This window comes from Neoarius graeffei, chromosome 7 (genome assembly GCF_027579695.1).
Source record: "Neoarius graeffei isolate fNeoGra1 chromosome 7, fNeoGra1.pri, whole genome shotgun sequence".
In the NCBI taxonomy this organism is placed as follows: Eukaryota; Metazoa; Chordata; class Actinopteri; order Siluriformes; family Ariidae; genus Neoarius; species Neoarius graeffei.
In genome coordinates, this window is record NC_083575.1 from 32,286,550 (window position 1) to 32,309,551 (window position 23,002).

At 43.9% G+C, this 23,002-nt stretch overlaps 1 protein-coding gene across 1 annotated transcript; it reads left to right on the forward strand.

The window, feature by feature from the left end:
- The first annotated feature begins 18,198 nt into the window (after positions 1-18,198).
- On the forward strand, positions 18,199-20,032 carry LOC132888593 (uncharacterized). Its single transcript, XM_060924643.1, has 4 exons — positions 18,199-18,653; positions 19,022-19,180; positions 19,516-19,607; positions 19,965-20,032. Exons 1-4 carry the CDS (start codon positions 18,213-18,215, stop codon positions 19,996-19,998), a joined length of 726 nt encoding a protein of 241 aa, XP_060780626.1. The 5' UTR covers positions 18,199-18,212; the 3' UTR covers positions 19,999-20,032.
- The last annotated feature ends 2,970 nt before the right edge of the window (positions 20,033-23,002 follow it).

The following is a 23,002-nucleotide window of genomic DNA, read 5'->3' on the forward strand; positions in this document are numbered from 1 at the left end:
TGAGCACTTTCATCAGTCTACCCACAAAGTGTGCAACTTTTGTTGCTACAATGGATCTTCCTGGGAACTGGCAGCTTGAAAGGGGGATGTTTCTTCATGGTTCTAGTGCCTGCACCCTCTCCTGTTTTTGAGCAGGTGCTCTTTCCTTGTAGTCCTAGTGCCTGCACCCCTGTTTATTTTTTTTCCCCAGACCTTAAAATGTGTGTGGGAGGAAGAGGGACTTTCAGGGGGTGGGGGTGGGAATGGTGGTTATGTTATTACATATAACGTATGTTATATGTCTCATCTCATCTCATTATCTCTAGCCGCTTTATCCTTCTACAGGGTCACAGGCAAGCTGGAGCCTATCCCAGCTGACTACGGGCGAAAGGCGGGGTACACCCTGGACAAGTCGCCAGGTCATCACAGGGCTGACACATAGACACAGACAACCATTCACACTCACATTCACACCTACGGTCAATTTAGAGTCACCAGTTAACCTAACCTGCATGTCTTTGGACTGTGGGGGAAACCGGAGCACCCGGAGGAAACCCACGCAGACACGGGGAGAACATGCAAACTCCACACAGAAAGGCCCTCGCTGGCCACGGGGCTCGAACCCGGACCTTCTTGCTGTGAGGCGACAGCGCTAACCACTACACCACCGTGCCACCTATGTTATATGTAATATGTAATTTTTTTTTGTGTGTGTGTGGGGGGGGTACATTATCTCATATTACTTTCTTTTGTTAATTCCACCTTTTGTACACAATAAATTTCCTATACTTCTTACAGCTTCACTCTTGGCTGGTCTTCTGGTTCCTGATTCTGACTTCTGAAAGATTTACAGTAGTTATTTACAACATTAATTATAATAATCACAGGGTAGCACAGTGGTGCAGCAAGTAGATTTTCCACCTCATGGTTGCAAGGTATTCAGTTCGATCATGAGTTCGGGTTACTGTCTGTGTTGAGTTTTGCATGTTCTCCCCATGTTTGTGTGGGTTTCCTTCAGGTTCTCCGGTTTTCTCCCACTTCCCAAAAACATAGGTGGACTGGCTGAACTATATTAACCTTAGATGTGTGTGTGTGTGTGTGTGTGTGTGTGCGCGCGTGTTTGTTTGTTTGCATCGTGTCTTTTGATGGTCTGCATTTCTGCTAGGAGCTGTTTGTTTAACATTTATGGAAGTCTCAGAGGTCAGTGCTTTGTAACAGTCAGTACGTTTTCTGTAAAGAGATTCTTCAAGACAGGACTTGTTTTTTCCTGTAACATGACAAAATACATTTTTGTCTTTCTAACTTCAAGAGTGACAAAAAACAGAGGCTGGTGGAGAAATGACTATTTATTGTGGGTATAATTTAAGTGACAACATTAAATGTACTGTAAATATACAACCCCATTTCAAAACAGTTGGGATGCTGTGTAAATTGTAAATAAAAGCAGAATGTGATGATTTGCTAATCATGGAAACCCTATATTTCATGGAAAATACTACAGTGACAACATATTAAATGCTAAAACTGAGAAATTTGATTGTTTTTTGAAAAATATATGCTTATGTTCAATTTAATGCCAGCAACATGTTTCAGAAAAGTTGGGACGGGGCAACAAAAGAGGGAAAAAGTTGTGTAATGCTAAAAAAAACACAACAACAAAAAAAACCAAAACAACAACAACAAAACCAAACACCTGGTAGAACATCTCACAACTAATTAGGCTAATTACAACAGGTAATTAATAGGCAACAGGTCAGTAACATGATATAAAGGACTAGGCCATGAAAAAAGAGCATCCCAGAGAGGCTGAGTCTCTCAGAAGTAAAGATAGGGAGAGGTTCACCACTCTGTGAATGTCTGCAAGGGCAAATAGTGCAACAATCTAAGCATAACATTCCTCAATGAAAAACCGCAAGGAATTTGGGGATCACGTTATCATAATGTCATAACATCATAATGACATTATTGTAATGACATAATGTCATTAAAAGATTCAGAGGATCCTGAGAAAGCTCTGTATGCAAGGGACAAGGCCAAAAACCAATATTGGCTGCCCATGATCTTTGGGCCCTCTGGCAGCACTGAATTAAAAACATACATGATTCTGTCGTGGAAATCATTGCATGGGCTCAGGAACACTTCTGAAAACTATCATCTGTGAACACCGTTCATTGCTGCATCCACAAATGCAAGTTAAAATTTTACCATATAAAGAAGAAACCATATAAACAATATCTAGAAACACTTGCTGCCTTCTCTGGGCTTGAGTTCATTTACAATAGGCTGAGGCAAAGTGGAAAACTGTCCTATGCTCTGACATTGAAATTTGAAATTCCATTTGGAAATCATGGATGCTGTGTCCTCTCGGCTAAAGAGGAGAGGGACCATTCAGCTTATTGTCAGCACTCAGTTTAAAATCCAGCATCCATGATGGTATGTGGGCATTAGTACACATGGCATGGGTAGCTTGCACATCTGGGAAGGTACCATTAATGTTGAATGATATACAGTATACAGGTTTTGGTGCAACATATGCTGCCATCCAGATGATGTCTTTTTCAAGGAAGGCCTTGCTTATTTCAGCAAGACAATGCAAACCACATTCTGCATGTATAACAACTCCATGACTACATAGTAATGGTTCCATAGTAAGAATCAGGGTTTTATACTGGCCTGCCTGCAGTCAAGACCTGTCACCCATTGAAAACATTTGCCACATTGTAAAATGAAAAATACAACAAAGGAGGCCCGGTAAATCCGTGTATCTTTTGTTCTTTGCTTTTCCATTTCAAAATTGAATCAGAAAAACAAAAGAAACTCTGTCATTTTTTTTCTGTTTTAAAAACAGAAGAGAAAAGCAGAAAAACAAAAACAAAATGGAAAAACAAAGGAGCAGTTGTTTGTTTTTGCTATAACCCAGTGTTATAGTTCAATTGGCTTTCATGTTAACTGGTGATGACTGCTGATGTTTTTAAGCTTGATTCACCCTTTTGTAGATTCGTCATTTCCTAACATAACCCAGGGATGATCAAAGACAAAACTGCGTAGCCTATTGAAATGTCAAACTTGTTTTTGTAAGCACAAATGATCGCATAACACATTATGAAAACATTATAAATATAATAATAAAAAAGAAAAAAAAAACAAGCAAGCACTCATGGGATCTGAATCAGCAATTCAAAGCAAAATAAGCCCCAAACCTGTATCCTCCCTACTTATACCACTGTGCCATCAGTTTCAGTTGAACCCACTGAAGAGAAACAATTTAAAACAAAGAAACACCCACATTAACTGGTTTTGGGAGGTAAATTTTAAGAGTCTTTTTTTAACACAGTCAATTTTCTTGACAATTTAACATCTATATAGAATGCCTCATGGACTCGCAAGGCACCTGAACCATACTTGGACATTACTGTTGGACATTGTTATAAACTACATTGTTATTGTCTATTATTCTAGATAGCCACTGTGTTTTGCACAGTGAGAGCTGTTAAATCAAAGAGCTTTCACAATAAGGTCAGATTCTAATAGTGCAAGTATGTTTTTATTTAGCCCATATTTACATATAGGGTCTTCACAAATAGGCTACATGGCTCTGATTTTATGTGATGACTCCTTCACCAAACTAGCTAATGTTATGGCATGGTGTCGGTCAGCCAACTGTTGGCAATTCTGATGGTTTTTGCTCTGAAGACAGACTGAATTGGTGTCACTAGGCTACAGGTTTGGTACAGCCACTCAAATACATAAACATAGATAAACCTAAAATATATTTGATGCTTAATGTCTGGCCAAGCTTTTTCATCATCTTGAACTTCAGCTATAATGATGTAGCTGTAGGAATGTTTAGTTTAAATTACAGGGGAAATTAAATAATAACACAGCATTATTACTTAACCAAAATGGGAACTATTCCATCCACTGAAATTAGTCATAAATAGGTGTTTGTAATAGACCATAGTGAAGCTCCTCTTGCTGCACAGTCAAAAGAGTTCTCTTGTAATGTAGAGTTAATTTATACCTTTCTGTTTTAGCCAGCATTAACTTTTTCAGCAGTTTGTGCTACAGTAGCTCTTCTGTGGGATTGGACCATATGAGCTAGGCTTCGTGCCCCATGTGAATCAATGAGCTTTAGCCGCCCATGACCCTGGTACCAGTTCACTGGTTATCCTTCCTTGGACCACTTTTGGTAGGTACTAACCACTGCATACCAGGAACACCCCACAAGATATGCCATTTTGGAGATGCTCAGACCCAGTCATCTTGCCATCACAATTTGGCCCTTGTCAAAGTCGCTCAGATCGTTACACTTGTCCATTTTTCCTGCTTCCAACACATCAACTTCGAGAACTGACTGCTCTCTTGCTGCCAAATATATCCCACCCTTTGCCAGGTGCCATTGTAACAACATAATCAATGTAATTCACTTTACCTGTCAGTCTTTTTAATTTTATGGCTGATTGGTGTAATAGCATATGATATAATGTGCTCCAGGCATCCCATACTAATAACACTAATGCTAACTTATAGAAGTGCTACACACACACACACACACACACACACACACACACACACACACACACACACACACAAATCCAAGTTGCTCTTTCTTTCTCAATTCCTCTTGCTCAATGTCTTTGGTTTTGACATGCACACAAACTATATACTGTATACTGGACTAGATCTGTGTATCTGCTGTAGACTGTACTACTGTCAGTTCCCTAAATCAGGAGGGCAAAGATCAAAGTCCTTCCCATGCCATGTGGCGCATAGGCGTGGGAGAAACTACAAACAGGAATATTGGGTTTCTCTAGTATCTGGCAATTCCTTGAAAAGCATAGTTATTTTCTTTCATGCCATTGCCAGATTCTTTTTCTCCAGTCTGTGTTAAAAAAAAAAGAGTGAGTTGCTTTTGAGTCATTGAAATTGCACTCATTGTCGCATTTCCTTTTTTACTTCTTTGTATTTGTGTGTGTGTGTGTGTGTGTGTGTGTGTGTGTGTACACAAGAGAGAGAATGTGTGCATAACCCTTGGTAAGGTTATCACCAGTTGATTTTTAATCTACATGTAAGATGCAAGCCAGCAATATAGATGTGATTTGAAGCATTGGGCTGCCTTGTATTGATTGGGCATGTTGTGTTAGGGTGTAGGAAGATGACACACTGGTGACTTTGTTGTAAATGCTGCACTGTTAATGGTAAGTGTCACGCCTGGCATGATGGCCAGTCATCAATCATGTGCTCTCTCTCTCTCTCTCCACTGCATTTCCTCTTTTTTTTTTTACCTCACTGATCAGTCTTTATTTAAATCTCACAGCAACTCTCCTGTTAGACTACACAAACAAGCCCCAAGTTGTTTGTGGGTGCTGTCCTTCACAGATGGCAATTAAAAGTCCCTGTCATTTCCTTAACAGCCACAGACTATTTCTTTTAATATGATTCATTACATTTACATATAACAATAGTCTCTAAACATAAGACAGAGATAGAAGAACGAAGTTTGTATTTAGTAATCTTGTGTGTGTGTGTGTGTGTGTGTGTGTGTGTGTGTGTGTGTGTGTGTGTGTGTGCAGATGCATATGTATATGATTACTGTAGGCACTGTCATGTGGGTGATTGAAAATGCTGACATGTCTATAATTTCTTGCTTGGAATATTTGACAGCTGAGATGATTTGCTTTTTGAAGGCATGGTAAACAATGAAAGACAGGTTTAACAAAAGGATCTGTAGCATAAATCTGAGGTAAAAGAAAGGCAGTCAAGAGCTGCAGTCTTAATCATGACTTATTGAATTAGGCATATTATACTGAATTCCAGCAAAATCCAAAAATATGTGTATTATTATGTCCTTTGTCATTTGTTGAACATGAGGATGATGAGTGTATTCACCATTAATATGCTTTCCTATCATTACATGTTTCTGGATGTAAGAAGTCCAGGGTCTCTCTCTCTCTCGTCTCCATTTGGGGGAGCAGAGATGATGGGCATTGATTTTGCAGGATATACAGTGGTGCTTGAAAGTTTGTGAACCCTTTAGAATTTTCTATATTTCTGCATAAACATGACCTAAAACATCATCAGATTTTCACACAAGTCCTAAAAGTAGATAAAGAGAACCCAGTTAAACAAAGGAGACAAAAAATATTATACTTGGTCATTTATTTATTGAGGAAAATGATCCAATATTACATATCTGTGAGTGGCAAAAGTATGTGAACCTTTGCTTTCAGTATCTGGTGTGACCCCCTTGTGCAGCAATAACTGCAACTAAACGTTTCCAGTAACTGTTGATCAGTCCTGCACACCAGCTTGGAGGAATTTTAGCCCATTCCTCTGTACAGAACAGCTTCAACTCTGGGATGTTGGTGGGTTTCCTCACATGAACTGCTCACTTCAGGTCCTTCCACAACATTTCCATTGGATTAAGGTCAGGACTTTGACTTGGGCATTCCAAAACATTAACTTTATTCTTCTTTAACCATTCTTTGGTAGAACGACTTGTGTGCTTAGGGTCATTGTCTTGCTGCATGACCCACCTTCTCTTGAGGTTCAGTTCATGGACAGATGTCCTGACATTTTCCTTTAGAATTCGCTGGTATAATTCAGAATTCATTGTTCCATCAATGATGGCAAGCCGTCCTGGCCCAGATGCAGCAAAACAGGCCCAAACCATGATACTACCACCACCATGTTTCACAGATGGGATAAGGTTCTTATGCTGGAATGCAGTGTTTTCCTTTCTCCAAACATAATGCTTCTCTTTTAAACCAAAAAGTTCTATTTTGGTCTCATCTGTCCACAAAACATTTTTCCAATAGCCTTCTGGCTTGTCCACGTGATCTTTAGCAAACTGCAGTCGAGCAGCAATGTTCTTTTTGGAGAGCAGTGGCTTTCTCCTTGCAACCCTGCCATGCACACCATTGTTGTTCAGTGTTCTCCTGATGGTGGACTCATGAACATTGACATTAGCTAATGGGAGAGAGGCCTTCAGTTGCTTAGAAGTTACCCTGGGGTCCTTTGTGACCTCACTGACTATTACACGCCTTGCTCTTGGCATGATCTTTGTTGGTCGACCACTCCTGGGGAGGGTAACAATGGACTTGAATTTCCTCCATTTATACACAATCTGTCTGACTGTGGATTGGTGGAGTCCAAACTCTTAAGAGATAGCTTTGTAACCTTTTCCAGCCTGATAAGCATCAACAATGCTTTTTCTGAGGTCCTCAGGAATCTCTTTTGTTCGTGCCATGATACACTTCCACAAACATGTTGTGAAGATCAGACTCTGATAGATCCCTGTTCTTTAAATAAAACAGGGTGCCCACTCACATCTGATTGTCGTCCCATTGATTGAAAACACCTGACTCTGATTTCACCTTCAAATTAACTGCTTATCTTCGAGGTTCACATACTTTTGCCACTCACAGATGTGTAATATTGGATCATTTTCCTCAATAAATAAATGACCAAGTATAATATTTTGTCTCATTTGTTTAACTGGGTTCTCTTTATCTACTTTTAGCACTTGTATGAAAATCTGATGTTGTTTTAGGTCATATTTATGCAGAAATATAGAAAATTCTAAAGGGTTCACAAACTTTCAAGCACCACTATAGATTACTGACTGTAATCCTTCTCTGACTTTGGGGGAACAGAGGAACTGGAAGCAGGCTTCAGAACAGGTGTGCTCTTTTTATTTTGACACTTTTCGGTGATGTACAGTATAATGATACATAACCACACTACATGTGACGGGGTCTCACCGCTCTCTCGCTTGTTTCTGACTGTCTGAAAGATACACAGAGACCCAGGTTAACAGACAGCCAGTAATTAGACACAGGTGCACCTCATCACATGTTACCTGCTGGTTCAACCTGCCTGCTCGCCATTCATAGCTGATGCTCGACCATGCCCCCACTGCCACATACCCCTACCACCTGACCCATCCAGCCTGCAGCCTGACTCCCCCCGGCAGGAAAGGTAATCCACTGCCACCATCATCTGCACCCCCGGCCAGTGGGCCACCTTGAATTTACAGGGCTGAAAGGTCAGATACCAATGAATGATCTGCGCATTGGTATCTTTCACACAGTGGAGCCACTGGAGCGGGGCATGGTCAGAACAGAGGGTGAATTGGCGTCCTAGCAGGTAGTACCAGAGGGTTGCCCACTTGATAGCCAGACACTCCTTTTCTATTGTGCTTTCTTTTTACTTCTAGATGGAGAGCTTGCGGCTGATGTACAGCACTGGATGCTCCTCCCCCTCCATCACCTAGGACAAAATGGCCTCCAGCCCTTTGTCTGATGTGTTGGCCTGTAAAACAAAAGGGAGAGAAAAGTCAGGAGAATGCAACAGCAGGCTCCCACACAAAACTGCTTTTACCTGAGCAAAAGCCTGTTTGCATGGCTCTGTCCACTGGACCAGATCTGGCACCCCCTTTTTAGTGAGGTCAATCAGTGGGCTGGTGACATCTGAAAAGTTAGGCATGAACCGCCTTAATAGCCAGCCAGCCCCAGGAACTGCCTCACCCCCTTTTTGGTCTTAGGTCTTGGGCAGGCCACAATCACTGCACTCTTCTCAATTTGGGGACGCACTCGCCCATGACCCAAGTGGAAGCCCAGATACCATACTTCCACCCGTCCAATTGCACACTTCTTTGGGTTTGTTGTGAGCCTAGCACACCTCAGCAACCTCAGGACAGCCCTAAAATTCTGTAAATGGCATTCTCAATCATTTCTATAAATGATTATGTCATCTAGGTAAACCACCACATATGCATTGTGGGGATGGAGAATTCGGTCCATGAGATGCTGAAACATCACCAGAACCCCTAACACCCCAAAAGGAAGAGTGACAAATTGGTGTAAGCCAAACGGAGTGGAAAAGGCTGTTTTCTTGTGGGATAATTGAGTCAAGGGGATCTGCCAATATCCCTTTGTTAAATCCAGTGTCGAGTAAAAGCGAGCCACACCTAATTGATTGAGCAGTTCATCAATGCGAGGCATTGGGTGACACTGCATTGACTTTTCTTTAACCCACACAGAACCGGACCATCCAGTAGGTCTTGGAAACTAAAACCACTGGGCTGTTCCAGTCGCTGTGTGACTCTTCAATTACTCCCATCTTCAGCATAGCCTGGAGTTCATCCCAAACCACATTTTTCTTGTGTTCAGGGGAGCTGATATGGGCGGCCATGCACCACCACCCCGGGGGGGGGGTCTCAATGTGGTGTTCTATGAAGTTAGTATGGCCAGGGAAGGGCGAGAACACATTGGAGAACTCCTCCTGCAACCTAATCACCTGTGCTCTCTGGGACGGTGAGAGGTGGTCTCCACCAGGGACCGGGGTGAATTGGGCTGCACTTTTTAGGTTTACCTCCAGTCCCAGCTCTGCTCTCTCCGGAACTACTGTCGCCAGTGCCACAGGATCCTCCTCTCTCCATGGTTTCAGGAGATTGAGATGGTAAATTTGACATGTGTCACCCCTATCTGGCCATTTGACCTCATAGTCGACCTCCCCAATTCGCCATGTGACCGCAAAGGGCCCTTGCCACTTGGTGAGCAATTTTGAATTTGAGATGGGCAGTAAAATGAGGACTTTATATCCTGGTGTAAATTCCCTTAGTCGTGCCCCTCTGTTGTACAGGCGAGCTTAAAGTTCTTGGGCCTGTAGCAAATTCTCCTGGGTTATGTGACTCAGTGCATGGAGTTTTGCTCTCAGGTACAGAATGTATTGAATTTCATTTTTGCTTTGAGAAGACCCCTCCTCCCACTTTTCTCTAATGATGTCTAAGACACCATAGGGCTTGCGCCTATGCAGCAATTCAAATGGGGAAAACCTGGTGGAAGCTTGTGGGACCTCGCACACTGCAAACAACAGAGGGTCGAGCCACCTGTCCCAATTTTTAGCATCCCCATGAACAAACTTATAAATCATGTTCATAAGTCAAATCATTTGACCAGCCCGTCCGTTTGCAGATGATAAACACTAGTATGAATCGATTTAATCCCCAATAATTCATATAATTTGTGCAGTGTGCGTGACATAAAAGCAGTGCCCTAATCAGTCAGGATTTCTTTCGGAATCCTGACTCAGGAGATAATGCGGAAGAGTGCCTCCGAAACACTATGTGCTGAGATACTGTGGAGAGGCACTGCTTCCAGATATTGTGTTGCATAATCCACTATGACTAACACAAAGCGATACCTGCATGCAGATTGATCTACTGGCCCAATGAGATCCATGCCAATTCTTTCAAAGGGGATCTCCATCAATGGCAATGGTGCAATGGCCCAATGGCAATGGCATTGATATTTGGTGTGGCCACTGGATTTACCAGCTGGCATTCACAACATGCTGCACACCACCTGCAGACATCGTCGCGAATCCCTGGCAAATAGAAATGGGCCATAAGGCAATTTAGTGTCTTATCCTGCCCCAAATGCCAAGCCATAAGATTATGATGAGCTGCATGGAATAAAAGTTCCCTATGGCTCTTCGGGACCAACAACTGTGTCATCTCTTCTTTAGTTTGAGTGTCCTGTGTCACTCAATATAGCCTATCCTTAATAATACAAAAGTACAGGAAGGAATGCGCAATGCTAGGCTGGAGGACTTGGCCACCAATTACTTTCACTTGGTCAAAAACCTGTTTCAGAGATTTGTCACATGCCTGCTCCAATGGGAAGTCCCCTAAGGGATTCTCCAGACAGGGAGGAGGGCTCCCCCCACTCTCTGTGTCATCATGACGTGGTACTGATGCAGACGGTCCTGGGACCACCTCCCCAGCTAATGTTGTGGCGGGATCCTCCCATGATGTGTTACTGCAGGACTCACCCACTACAATCTGCTTCATTAATGTTTTAAACCCTGGCCAATTGGTTCCCAGGATTAGTGGGTGAGTGAGGCTCGGACTAACCGCTGCCTCTACGCTGTTTCTCTCCCCGGAAGTGGACAGTGACAGGCATTAACAGATATTGGTGTATATCACCATGCACACACTTAACCTTCACCAAATGTGCATTCCTCAGTGCCCCATATTGAGTCAGGCTTTGATGTATGGAGGTCTGATTACAACCTGAATCCACCAAAGCCTGATGTGCACTCCCTTGAATACTTACAACTATCCTGTACACCCCCGCTCGATCAGGGGAAGCCTGAGGTGCATCAGGGACACAAATCAGTAGCCCTGCTTCCTTGTGGAAGCGCTGATTCCCTGCCTTCCCTCTGCACCTACAGACCTGCCTGCACTCGGTTCTGGTGGGTGTGGGTGAGTTCATCTGTGGAGAGGGGGTTAATGGCGGCACAGACACAGAAGGAGAAAGGAGAGTAGAAACATGAGGACAGACACGAATGCGGGGAGCAGGTTTCGGGGGAATTGGCTCCTGTTTCCGCGGGGGTGGGTTAGGAGGGGGCAAGGAAAGGGAGGGGGAGAAGGAGACATCAAAAGTAAGAGCGAGAGAGGAAGTTGTAACAGAGCCTGCTTCCAGAAACACCATCAGATGATCCTCAGCCAGCTGGACCGCCTCCTCCATTGACGTCGTTTGGTGACACCAGATCCACGGTGACATTTCACTTGGCAGCTGGGCAACAAACTGCTCCAGTGTCACTCGCTCGATGATGGATTTGATGTTGCACTCGCTGGCCAGCAGCCACTGTCTGCAGGTATCCCGGAGCTGTTGGTTGAACACATATGGCCAGTCCACTTTGCTGTATGCCAACAAGCGGAAGCACTGGCGCTGGTCTTCTGGGCTGCGGCTGACCCGCTGTAGGATGGCTGGCTTCAGGGGTACTCCAGCATGTTGGTGGCCAGGAGCTGTCGAGCCACAAGCTGGGCTTTCCCCAACAGGAGCAGCAGTAGGTGAGCCGCCCACTGTGAGGTTGGCCACGAGCTCACCTCCGCAACACACTCAAACAGCTTGAGGAAGGTGCCGGGGTTGTTCCTATGGCCCATGTGTCCATCCAGCTGATTTTATTTATCTCATCTCATCTCATCTCATTATCTCTAGCCGCTTTATCCTTCTACAGGGTCGCAGGCAAGCTGGAGCCTATCCCAGCTGACTACGGGCGAAAGGCGGGGTACACCCTGGACAAGTCGCCAGGTCATCACAGGGCTGACACATAGACACAGACAACCATTCACACTCACATTCACACCTACGGTCAATTTAGAGTCACCAGTTAACCTAACCTGCATGTCTTTGGACTGTGGGGGAAACCGGAGCACCCGGAGGAAACCCACACGGACACGGGGAGAACATGCAAACTCCGCACAGAAAGGCCCTCGCCGGCCCCGGGGCTCGAACCCAGGACCTTCTTGCTGTGAGGCGACAGCGCTAACCACTACACCACCGTGCCGCCCCCGATTTTATTTATTATTATTATTATTATTATTCCTTTATTTAGCCAGGATTGTCCCATTGAGACTAAGTGTCTCTTCTGCCAGGGAGTCCTGGTCAAAATAGCAGCCAACAAAAAGTTCCAGACGCAGACAAACACATTAACACATAATAAAAAAAAATAAACTTACATAAAACATAGTGGCAGCTAAAAATTTTTGTGGAGTAACTCTAAAAGCAATGACATTCCTCAGTGTATACAGTATTAATTGCTCTCCTAAAAATCTCTAATGAAGGCAGAGAGTCCATACTCAATGTATTCTGCAACTCATTCCAGAGATGTGGAGCAAAAAAAGAAAAGCCTGTTTTCCCTAATTCAGTACGAGGGGTGAAAAACTGTAATAATAACTTGTGTGAGGAACATGTACTATATGAAGAAGTACAAAAAGTCAAAATATTACAGATATAATGGGGAAGTTTGCCCAACAATGCCTTAGCAATAAAAAGTAACATGTGCAATTTCCGTCTTAAATACAAAGATGGCCATTGAACTTTAAAGTATAGATCACAATGGTGAGTTCTTGAGGGGGCCCCTATTACAAACTGCAATGCAGAATGATAAACTGCATCCACACTATAAAAAATCCAACTCGGAAATTAGTTGCCTTAACTCAAATAACTAATTAACAAAGAAACTTATATGTCATGGAAGTTGCCGTAACTCACAAATGTGTTTTGCATGTCTGTTTTAAGTCAATGTTGAGAAAAATTGAGCTTGAAAGTCTGGAAAAATAAAATATGTACGTAAATTGCAGCAACGTCTTTGCCAAGTTGACGCAACTTTTTTGAAATATGACTGAGCATGCTCAGTAGGAGGCAACGTCCAAGAGGTCAGAAGAGCAATGAATCCACCGCAGCGCCATTGCAATCCACACCTCTTGTAACTTCGTTGGTGAGTGGAAGTGTCTGTTCAAGAATTTTTGCTTTGTTGTCTGATATGGTTGAAGTACTTTAAGTGTCTCTACCCAAGACAATATACCAACAAAAGCAGCTGTTTTTGTAAAGACCAAGGGAGGTTTTCTGAGAAGCAGTCAATTTAATTAAGCTGGGGCACGCTAGCTTCGCCCATGCATTCAACTGTGTTTGCTGTGAGCTGTCGAGCGCGTTTGCTAGTTTAACCAACTGTTAGCCCTTATATTGTGCGTTCAGCTTTGTCTAACTATTTAGCGCATGTTCGCCAGCTAAAACACGCCACAAAAGTGTTGTCTCTCCACATGTTACCCAATGTTCGCTTGGAGTAACTGGTTTGTCCTTAACATTTTACCGAGAGATTTCAGTGCACATAGGAGGTGAATTTAAGTAGGCTAGCCTATAGAAACATGTGTCACATGTTGGCTGGTTAGTCCAAGAAAGTTACACCAGAGCTAAAACACCATTTTGTCAGTGAGCCCAATTTAAATGTGTTGCATGGATGTGATTCGGACTAATTGCGCCTTTTGCTTTTGTAATACATTTTATACATTGTAAATAGACTTTGTGGTTGCCCTATATGCATGTTAAGTTACGTTCATCAGTTTAGATGTTTCATGGTACCTAACATTACTTGTAATGGGTGAGCACACCAGCTTGCTCTTCTGCTGGTGTCACGTGATAGCCTGCTTTTGCCCGCGAGGTGAATCGAAGTATTAGAAACACATGGCGCATGTTGGCTGATTAGTCAAAGAAATTTAAATCAAAACACCAATTTGTCATCGAGCCCGAGTAGTTGTACAGTTTAAATTGAATATGGTCTTGTATGCATGTGATTCAGACTAATTGTGCCTTTTTGCTGTTGTAATACATTTCATAAATTGTAAATAGACTCTGTAGTTGCCCTATACAGTATGCATGCATGTACAGTATGCATGTTTAGTTAAGCTTACCCTACATTACTTGTGAGCACACCAGCTTACCCCTCTGCTGGTGTTAGCATGTGATAGGCTGCTTGCTATTTTTTCATGTAGGTTATTCATGGCATTTTCCTTATCAGAAGTGTTTATTCTGTTTATCTCTCTCTCTTCATCTTAGTGAATGGTGATGCAGTGCAAATTCTGTACATTTTCACACCACAGCACAGAGACTCTTCTGAGACACCACAGAATTCACCACGGTCATGTAGGTGCCCGCTGGTCATGTTTTTTCAATGATTGTGTCTGTTCTTTTAAAACATCTGGTTCATTAAGATGTCATCTGTCTAACTTCCACTCACAATCACAAACACGTACAGAACACAACATTTACATGTGAACTATGTGATTTCAAGGATGTGTGTGATGAAAAGCAGATTTTCAGTCATTTAGGATTGCATTTAAGGAGTCGTCAGACAGTTAGATGCCCATTTGTAAATTGTGATTTCAGAAGCAATGTGGTGTCTACTTTCAGTAGTCACAGAAGTAGGTTGCATAAACACCACACTGTGAAAGATATAAGGACAGCTGAAAGTGATGTTGTTGAAACAGAGCCTGTAGATGAAGACCGAGTTGGACAGTCAGCTAGTGAACATGTCTGTGAACATATTCCCTCTTCATCAGCAGTAAGTGATTGTGAAGATAGAGTAGATGCACCTTCTCTAGAGCATAGACTTGCTTCACTTTTCCTTTGTATGCAGACAACATTGCATATTTCAAGACAGGCCACACAGAAAATTATAGAGGAGTTGAATGACATAGTTCATTATTCAAGATTACGTGCACAGCAAAATGTGAGAGGGGTACTTCTTAAACACAGCCAGGAAGTTGATGACCGTGTTGTCGAGGAGGTGACTGAAGCCGTGCTTAGAGCTAACCCATTTTATGAGAGTACTAAAGCAAAGGGTGCTCTATCCACTGATTATCGTAGGAACAGTTACTATTTACAAAACTTTCCAGTAGTACAACCAGTAGAGTATCTTTATGATGGTGCGTCAAAGAAATGCTTTGTCTATGTACCAGTTTTGCAGATGCTTGAACGTCTACTTTGTTGCCAGGATGTGGTTGGAAACATTCATTTCACTGGAGAGAGGACTCCTGGGTTTTTTCAGTCATTCAGAGATGGGCGATACTTTCAATGCAATAAACTGTTTGGAGAGGAAGAGTCTAGCTTGGCTTTAGCTTTTTACACCGATGATTTTGAAGTTTGCAATCCATTGGGTACTTCCAGAAAAAAACATAAAATCACAGCAGTTTATTGGGTACCACTGGACTTACCTGCAAAGTTCCGGTCATCTTTGTCATCTATTCAGCTGGCTGCTCTTGGTAGGAGTGATGATGTGAAGCAGTATGGATTTGACAGATTCTTTGCACCTTTGTTGAGAGACATTTCAATCTTGGAAAAGGAAGGGATATATGTTGAGGCAAAACGACACAGTGTGAAAGGCAGCATTTTTTGTGTCTGTGCTGATAACCTGGCAGCACATGGCTTGGCTGGCTTTCAAGAGAGTTTTTCAGTGTCCAATTTCTGCAGATTTTGTCTGATCAACTGCGAGACACTACAACAAACTCCTCCTTCTAATTTTCAGATGAGAACAACCGAGCAGCACAACAACCTGCTGGCAAATATTGACGGCAACAACATTCTTTATGGTGTGAAAGGTGAGTGTGCTTTAAGCAAACAGCTAGCCTATTTCCACCCCATCACCGGCTTTCCTCCTGACCTCCTTCATGATCTCTTTGAGGGAATTGTGCCAGTAGAGTTATCCTTGTGCCTGAAAGAACTAATCAGAAAAGAATTCATTTCCTTTGATTATCTCAACAGTACGATAATGTCATTCCCGTACATGCATTACGACAAGGTTAATAAACCTCACAAAATCCCAAAATCAAGTTTCTTGAGAGGCACTGGCTGGGGCAATGGCCATGAAAATTGGACTTTGTTGAGGCTATTGCCTCTTATGATTGGTAGTTGTGTACCGGAAAACGAGCCAGCGTGGGAAATTCTTATGGATCTCAAAGACATCACTGAAATTGTAGTCAGCACAAAATTCTCTGAGACATCACTGAACTATTTGGAAAGTAAAATAGCAGACCATCGTAGCTTGCTAATTCAGACGTTCCCTGACATCCGTTTACGTCCCAAGCATCATTACTTGGAACATTATCCACATCTGGTTAGGTGTTTTGGTCCCTTGGTTGAGCTATGGACAATGCGTTTCGAGGCGAAACACAGTTTTTTTAAGACAGTTGTCCATGATGTCCAAAATTTTAAGAACATTCTTGTTACCCTAGCATCCAAACACCAGTTGATGGTAGCATATCACCTGGATTCAAATTTATTCAGACAGCGTATCCATGTGGAGAATGTCAGAGTTGTTCAGGTTACATCTTTAGATGCAACATGGAGGGATACTGTACAGAGAAGGTGTTCACATCTCACCACAGTGTCTTTGTCATCTGATGTTCAAGTGGATGGAATTAGATACAGAGAGGGCATGATTATCTCTGCAGGTCAGTGTGGTGGCCTACCAGAATTCTATAGAATACATAGAATTCTTGTTGCAGAAAACATTGGGTTTTTGTGCATAAAGCACCCATCTTGGTACATTGAACATGTTCGATCATTTGAGTTGGATGTAACAAGTTATGCTGAAACTGACATTTTGATGCTTGAGGACTTGAATGACTTTTATCCTTTGATAGCCTACTTTGTCAGGGGGAAACTCCTTGTGTCGCCAAAGAAATTTCTAATGCACTGATTTGGTCATTGGTAACTACAGGGTGTATCAAAAAATGTACACACACTTTAAACCATTGTAAAGTAGGTGTTTCTTAAAATTCATTTATTTTTCAAAATGAAGCAGACTTTACAGACATCAATTTATTGTTTTGTCACCTCCTGTTCTCAAACTGATGTTCGTTCTGGTCCAGATGCTGCTTACAACGCGAATCACACACAATTGTCTTTGTATTTGCTTGCATTCATTTTCATTGGGGTGCTATCAGTTCAGTGGCTGTTGTAGGTATCATAACGTAGACTTTAGATGTCAGTTTCAGAACAGGTGGTAACAAAACAATAGAATAATGTTTGTAAAGTCTATTACGTTTTGAAAATTGCATGAATTTTGATAAACACCTACTTCATGAAGATTTAAAGTTTGTATGTATTTTTGGGATACTGTGTATTATGACGGAATGCATTTTTGATTCATGATCATTTAAACTGGTGCCATCTTTGCCTCTTGCTTTTGTTCATTGGGGAAATGGTATTGAAGAGTGTGGGTATCCTTAGAACTTAATCCTCATACTGCAATGTTGTATTTATCATGCATAAATAGCACCAGAATGTCCAAACTATCCCTTTAAGTAGTCATCATTCAAATTATCACCTCACCAATTCTTCTTTTATTATTTTTAGAAAATGATTCTGCGTGTGAAACTACCAGAAAACAGAGTGAAGAAGTTGCGATTACCAGAGCTCCCCGACTCTGTGCAACGTTTAAAAGAAATTCTCCAGGAAGAACTTCGGCTGAAAGAAAGATTCCGTTTGCAGTATGAGGATCCAGAGTTCGGAAACGAACTATGTGACTTAGAAGATATGTCAGAGCTCCCACCAGAGAAGGCAACGTTAAAAGTCATTGATGCTTCAAGCCCTGACCCAGAGGGATCAGATGTGTCATTGTCTTCACTGGATACTGCATCACCTCCAAGCTCATCTGAATCCCCCAGAACAACTGTAAGAGCTGGTAGGCGGTCCTCTGCATGGCCTTCTCCTTTTCCAATACCAAGCTTCTCTTATGATGTTGAATTGCGCCTTCAAAAGGCAAATGGTATCTACAACAACAATGGTACTCTGCTCGACGTCACCAGAGACATCAAGAGTGAAATCCTTGATAAAATTGCACAAGCCGTGTTTGAGTTGACTGCATATCCAGACAGGTCAGAAATGGATTCTGTAGCAATGGCTCTGGTCAACAAATATCCCTGTCTCCGTGAACCAGGCAGTGGAAATGGGTGGAATGGATGGAGAATGAGTATTGCGTTCAAGATTGGAAATTACCGTCAAAAGCTGCGGAATGCCGGCTGTGAAGAAGTTAAAGTAAATGAAAGGAGGGGAAGCCGTGAAGAAAGTAGGCCCGGCTTAAAAAAAGCAAGGAGAGCTGAAGTTCATTTCCTCCCTGACCAGCCCGCTGGACAAACTCAAGACGCTATGGAAAAAGACAGAGAGGCACTGACAGCAGAGATGGAAAAAAGGAGTCCGAACATGACGTTTATTAATGACGCTATGGATCGTACGTTTCCCTTGAGGAGGAAGGAAATAGTTGACCAGGAACCCGGTGTTGATCTGGTGAAGCGCAGATGGCCAGCACTTTTCATGGAATACCAGGTTAGTCTGTGTCGCATGTTAAATGTTACTGGAGAGAAGGGAAGAGAAGTCACCCAATCAAGCTTCGAACCCTGGTCTCAAGGGTGCCAAACATGTGCTCTGACTGCAATGCCAAAGAGCCAAGCTTATTAATATGGCGGTCAGAACACATATTTGGTATGCTAGACACCCTGGTACAAAGCCGAGTGGGGTGACCTCCTCTCCCTTTGCCAGTTACACTGCTTCCAAAACCTTTTTTCAAAACCATCCATCTTGACATGCACATACTGTCCAACTTAGTAATGTTTCTTTCAAGATCTCACACACACTTTCATTCACATTCACAAAATCTTTACTAACCTTGTTGTTTTCACTGTATTCCTCTACAGGTGAATTGTGAATTTCACAGAATCACTATGGTTGACCTGCAAAGAAAATTCCTTGGTTTCCTGGAAACTCACACCCCTAAAATCCTGAAGATGTATCGAACCAGAAGAACACACTTCGGTGAGGAGATGCAGAAACTCCTTGACTCGTTGGATAAGGAGGTAAGAAGGAAGACATGTAGTCAATGTAGTTTTTCTTGTCTCTCTCAATCTCCCCCGCTTTGTGAATGATGTTAGTGCTTTTGGGAGGGTAGTGTTAATGGTCAAAGATGACAACAGTCAAAGACAACGGATTATAACAAATATGAAACTTTACTCAGTCACTCAACAAAAAAACATTCTAACGTAGCTGAAGGTGTTGTGCTCTTCGCATCCAACTTGGTAAGCTTGTGAGACAATTGCTCCCAACTGATGCATAGTGTCTTTCATTTTATTGTACAGTACCAATATAGAGAGGCATCTGCTAGGCCATAAATGCACTTCTTCCGACTCCACAGAAATCCTTGCCTCTGAGCCTCTACTGGTGGACGAATGTAGATGTTTCAAGTCAAAGACGACACTGTGTAGCTGTATGTGTAACAGAGTGTATGTAAGTGTAATATGTTTGGTGAGAGGGGCACGGGGGTGAGTGTGTCTTGGTGGAGAGGGGCACGGGGGTGAGTGTGTCTTGGTGGCATGTTGTGATAGCAGTAAAGTATGTGAAGTGCAGTTTTGTTTGTGGGTGGGGGACATGCTGTCACATATCCACTCATACACACATTCATTCACTTTCTCTCTCACACACACACACAGTCACTCTTGACTTTCATACACACTCATTCATGTACTCACTCACCCAATCCCTTTCTCTTGACTCACTGACATGCACAAACAGTATGCAAATCAGTTTCGCCTCTTTCACTGATGAATGCTGATGGTCTCTGTCTCTATCTGCCGCCCTCTCCAGACATCTGACATCTCTGGACACAGAAAAGCTGTAGCCCTCAGAGGACTTCCGCTCTTTGTCAGGGATTATGAAGCAGAGAAGATCCTGAAAACATGCTTGGTAAGTACATGTTTTACAGGTGTATGGATATTCTCATTCGCCTGGGTTTTTTTATATCCTTGAAACATGGAGCATCGGGGATATTATGGTTTTGGTCCGACCGCTGCCGTATATTTTTCGTATTAACACGATAACTTTTGAACAGGTGGACGGATGTGGCTCAGATTTTGTATGCTGACACTCAGCAATAGGGACATGGACTAATTCGATTTTGGAGGCCTACGCTTTCAAGATGGCCGACTTTCAAGATGGCCGACTCGTATATTTTTCGTGTTAATGCGATAACTTTTGAATGGGTGGATGGATTAAAGTTTAGGGCACATCCATAGAGTTGCAATGGCAGGAAGATGTTAGCAGCAGGAAACAGTTGTGGTTGGTGCAGTCAAGGTCTTTACTTTAGATCTTTTATTTATGTGAAAAACCTTCAAGAAATATAAATATATAGAGAAAACACAACAATTATTTAGTTAATGTGCGAAAATGCAATGGTCTTGTGCAAATATGCATGTACAAAATATACTATGCCAATGTACAAATACGCCTTAAAATATTAATGCAGAAATAGACTTGTATGAAATTACATTTTACACTACAAGCCAGATTAAATATGACATTGTAGAAAAATAGAATTACTTTAGCACACTTTAAATTTACAAGGGAATAAACTACCAAGAGAAGAGGCATACAACTGGCCTACACAAGCCATTTCAGAATCAGACTTTATTGGCCAAGTATACTTTCGTATACAAGGAATTGGTCTTCAGCTGAGCTCTCTCTAAAAACAAATGGGGTTTCTACAAAACGGAACTTGGAGCGTGACGAAATTTGACACACCTTTCCTTTCGGCCGCTGAGCAATTTAATCAGCGCTCACCTGTCATTCTTTGGATCTCGTGTCCTCTGCTCGCACGAACTGGTTTCTGCTCCGGCAAATCTTGTCTCTGCTGGCTACCGTGGAGCTCTACCTCCATGCGTTGGACTCCGACCTCGATGACTTCATCCCCGCTTCCCAGCCTGGTCCTCCGTCTTCTCTGCCCAGTGAGCCTCCCTGCTGGCTCCCCCACCTCTACTCACCCACTCACCAGGGCTCCGCTTCCCAGCCAAGCTCTGCTGCTCCTCCACCCCGCGGACGTCCCCGCCAAGGACTCGCCTCCCGCTCGCCAGGACCGCGCCGACCGGGCAACTGCCCCTCCAGCTTCCCCTCGCTGCGGCTCCACCTCACGTGCGTGGAAGTCACCCTGGCGGCTTCCCGCTGCCTCAGCACTGCGGGCGTCCGAGCCACGGTCCCAGCTAAGCGTAGCGGTGTGCCAGGTCTTGCCACGCTTCTTCTCCTGCCCCATTCCGTGGGTCGGTGCACTCCTCGGTGTCTTGTTGGAGCCCCGCCGCGCAGGTCCACATCGCCGACACAGTCACTTAGCTCTGGGGTGAGTTGAGGTGTCGGGGGATTTGCTTCTCCTCATCTGCACGGAAGGATACCCTTGTCCACCTGCTCCAGAGGGATGATTCTGGCTGCCTGCTTCTGCCATCCACTGTTGGTTTTTTCTCCTCTGCTCCTCCCCTTCTCCAGGGATGACTGAGGGCCAGGCTAAGGCTGCCTCCTGCTCTCTCCTGCCTGCGATTCCTCCGTGCCGACCGTGCCTGGTCTCGACCCTCCCGCGCGGCTGTCTGGGGCCCGCCGGTCTCCTGCTTCCTCGTTTGCGGTGGCATCCCAAGTGCCCGCCCTTGATTCCCCAATGCTGCTCTCCTTGCTGAACCAGGGTGCTGTGCTGCTGCCTCCCTCCGCGGCGACCACCTCGCTGCTCCCTACCCTCCCCCTCTCCATCCCTCAGTCTTGGACCACATTTGCCCCTGACCCCCACCCACGCAGATGCCCGCGGCACCCGCGTTACCTTCCCCCCTTCAATGGAGCCGTGCCACCACCCCCTGCCTAGTTTCAGCAGTGGCGTTCTCCAAACCCCCCTTCCCGGTGTATTGCATTAACCCCATTGGGGTCGCTACTCGAAAGTATTCAGGAAAGAGGCTCATCGTTGACCTCTCCGCTCCCCATAATGGTCCCCAAGGAAAAAGTTGACCGCATCATCATGATTATTTACGGCTTCTTGGCTTGTCCAACTCAGACTAAGCACAACCTCCTGTCTTTACTCGGCCATGTCAACTTTGCTATCCGGGTCACCCCCCAGGGCAGGGCTATCATTTCCCATCTTTTGATGGCCGCGCACTCCATTCTGGCCCTGGAAGATTCCGTTTCGCTCGACGGTCAGTGCTTTCGGGATCTGGAGATGTGGCACCTGTTTCTCCTACAATGGAATGGCTTGTCCATGTTTTACAATGACCACGTTTCTTCGTGGAGCTCTGCCTTTTCATTGATGCCACACCCTCAGACGGGTTCAGCGGCTTTTACGACGGTCACTGGTTCACCGGCTCATGGCCCCTCGAGCTCACCAACCTGCCCCCGGATGTGGCTTCCTCGGCGGCGTTCAAGGTCTACCCCATGGTTGTCACCGTGCTGTCCGTGCTCCTGGACCCTTCTCTGCTATGCCCCAGTAGAGAAGGGTACTACTATGCGTTAGCTTAGACTTCACAATTCCCGCCATGCGAGCTCGATACCCTGTTTAGCACTAGTGATCACTCCAGCCAGCACAGGTGGCTCTCCAGCAAGACCTGGCTGATCCAGAGAAGCGCGCTTAGCCCTATTATGCCCATATTGCATATTCTCCGAGATCGAGCTCTCGCGCTTCTCGGGTGCTCATGTCCCACTGTGACCCGTGTAGCACTTTCTGATCGCCCGGCACATGCAGGTAGTTCTCCTCTGAGACCGCTCGATCAAGAGAAGCTCTTAGAATGTATGCATATATGTCTATCCAAAATTCGGATGGTGAACTAGTGAAACAACAAAAGTACATTCAGTGGTGCAGAATCTTGTGGTCAGATGGTGGTGAC

What these genes read in the sequence shown, in the direction of transcription:
- LOC132888593 (XM_060924643.1), top strand. Translation starts at nt 18,213, where the DNA reads ATGGATTCTGTAGCAATGGCTCTGGTCAACAAATATCCCTGTCTCCGT. An exon ending in CACTTTTCATGGAATACCAG is followed by an intron (nt 18,654 to 19,021) that starts GTTAGTCTGTGT and finishes ATTCCTCTACAG; the next exon opens with GTGAATTGTGAATTTCACAG. An exon ending in GTATGTGTAACAGAGTGTAT is followed by an intron (nt 19,608 to 19,964) that starts GTAAGTGTAATA and finishes CGCCCTCTCCAG; the next exon opens with ACATCTGACATCTCTGGACA.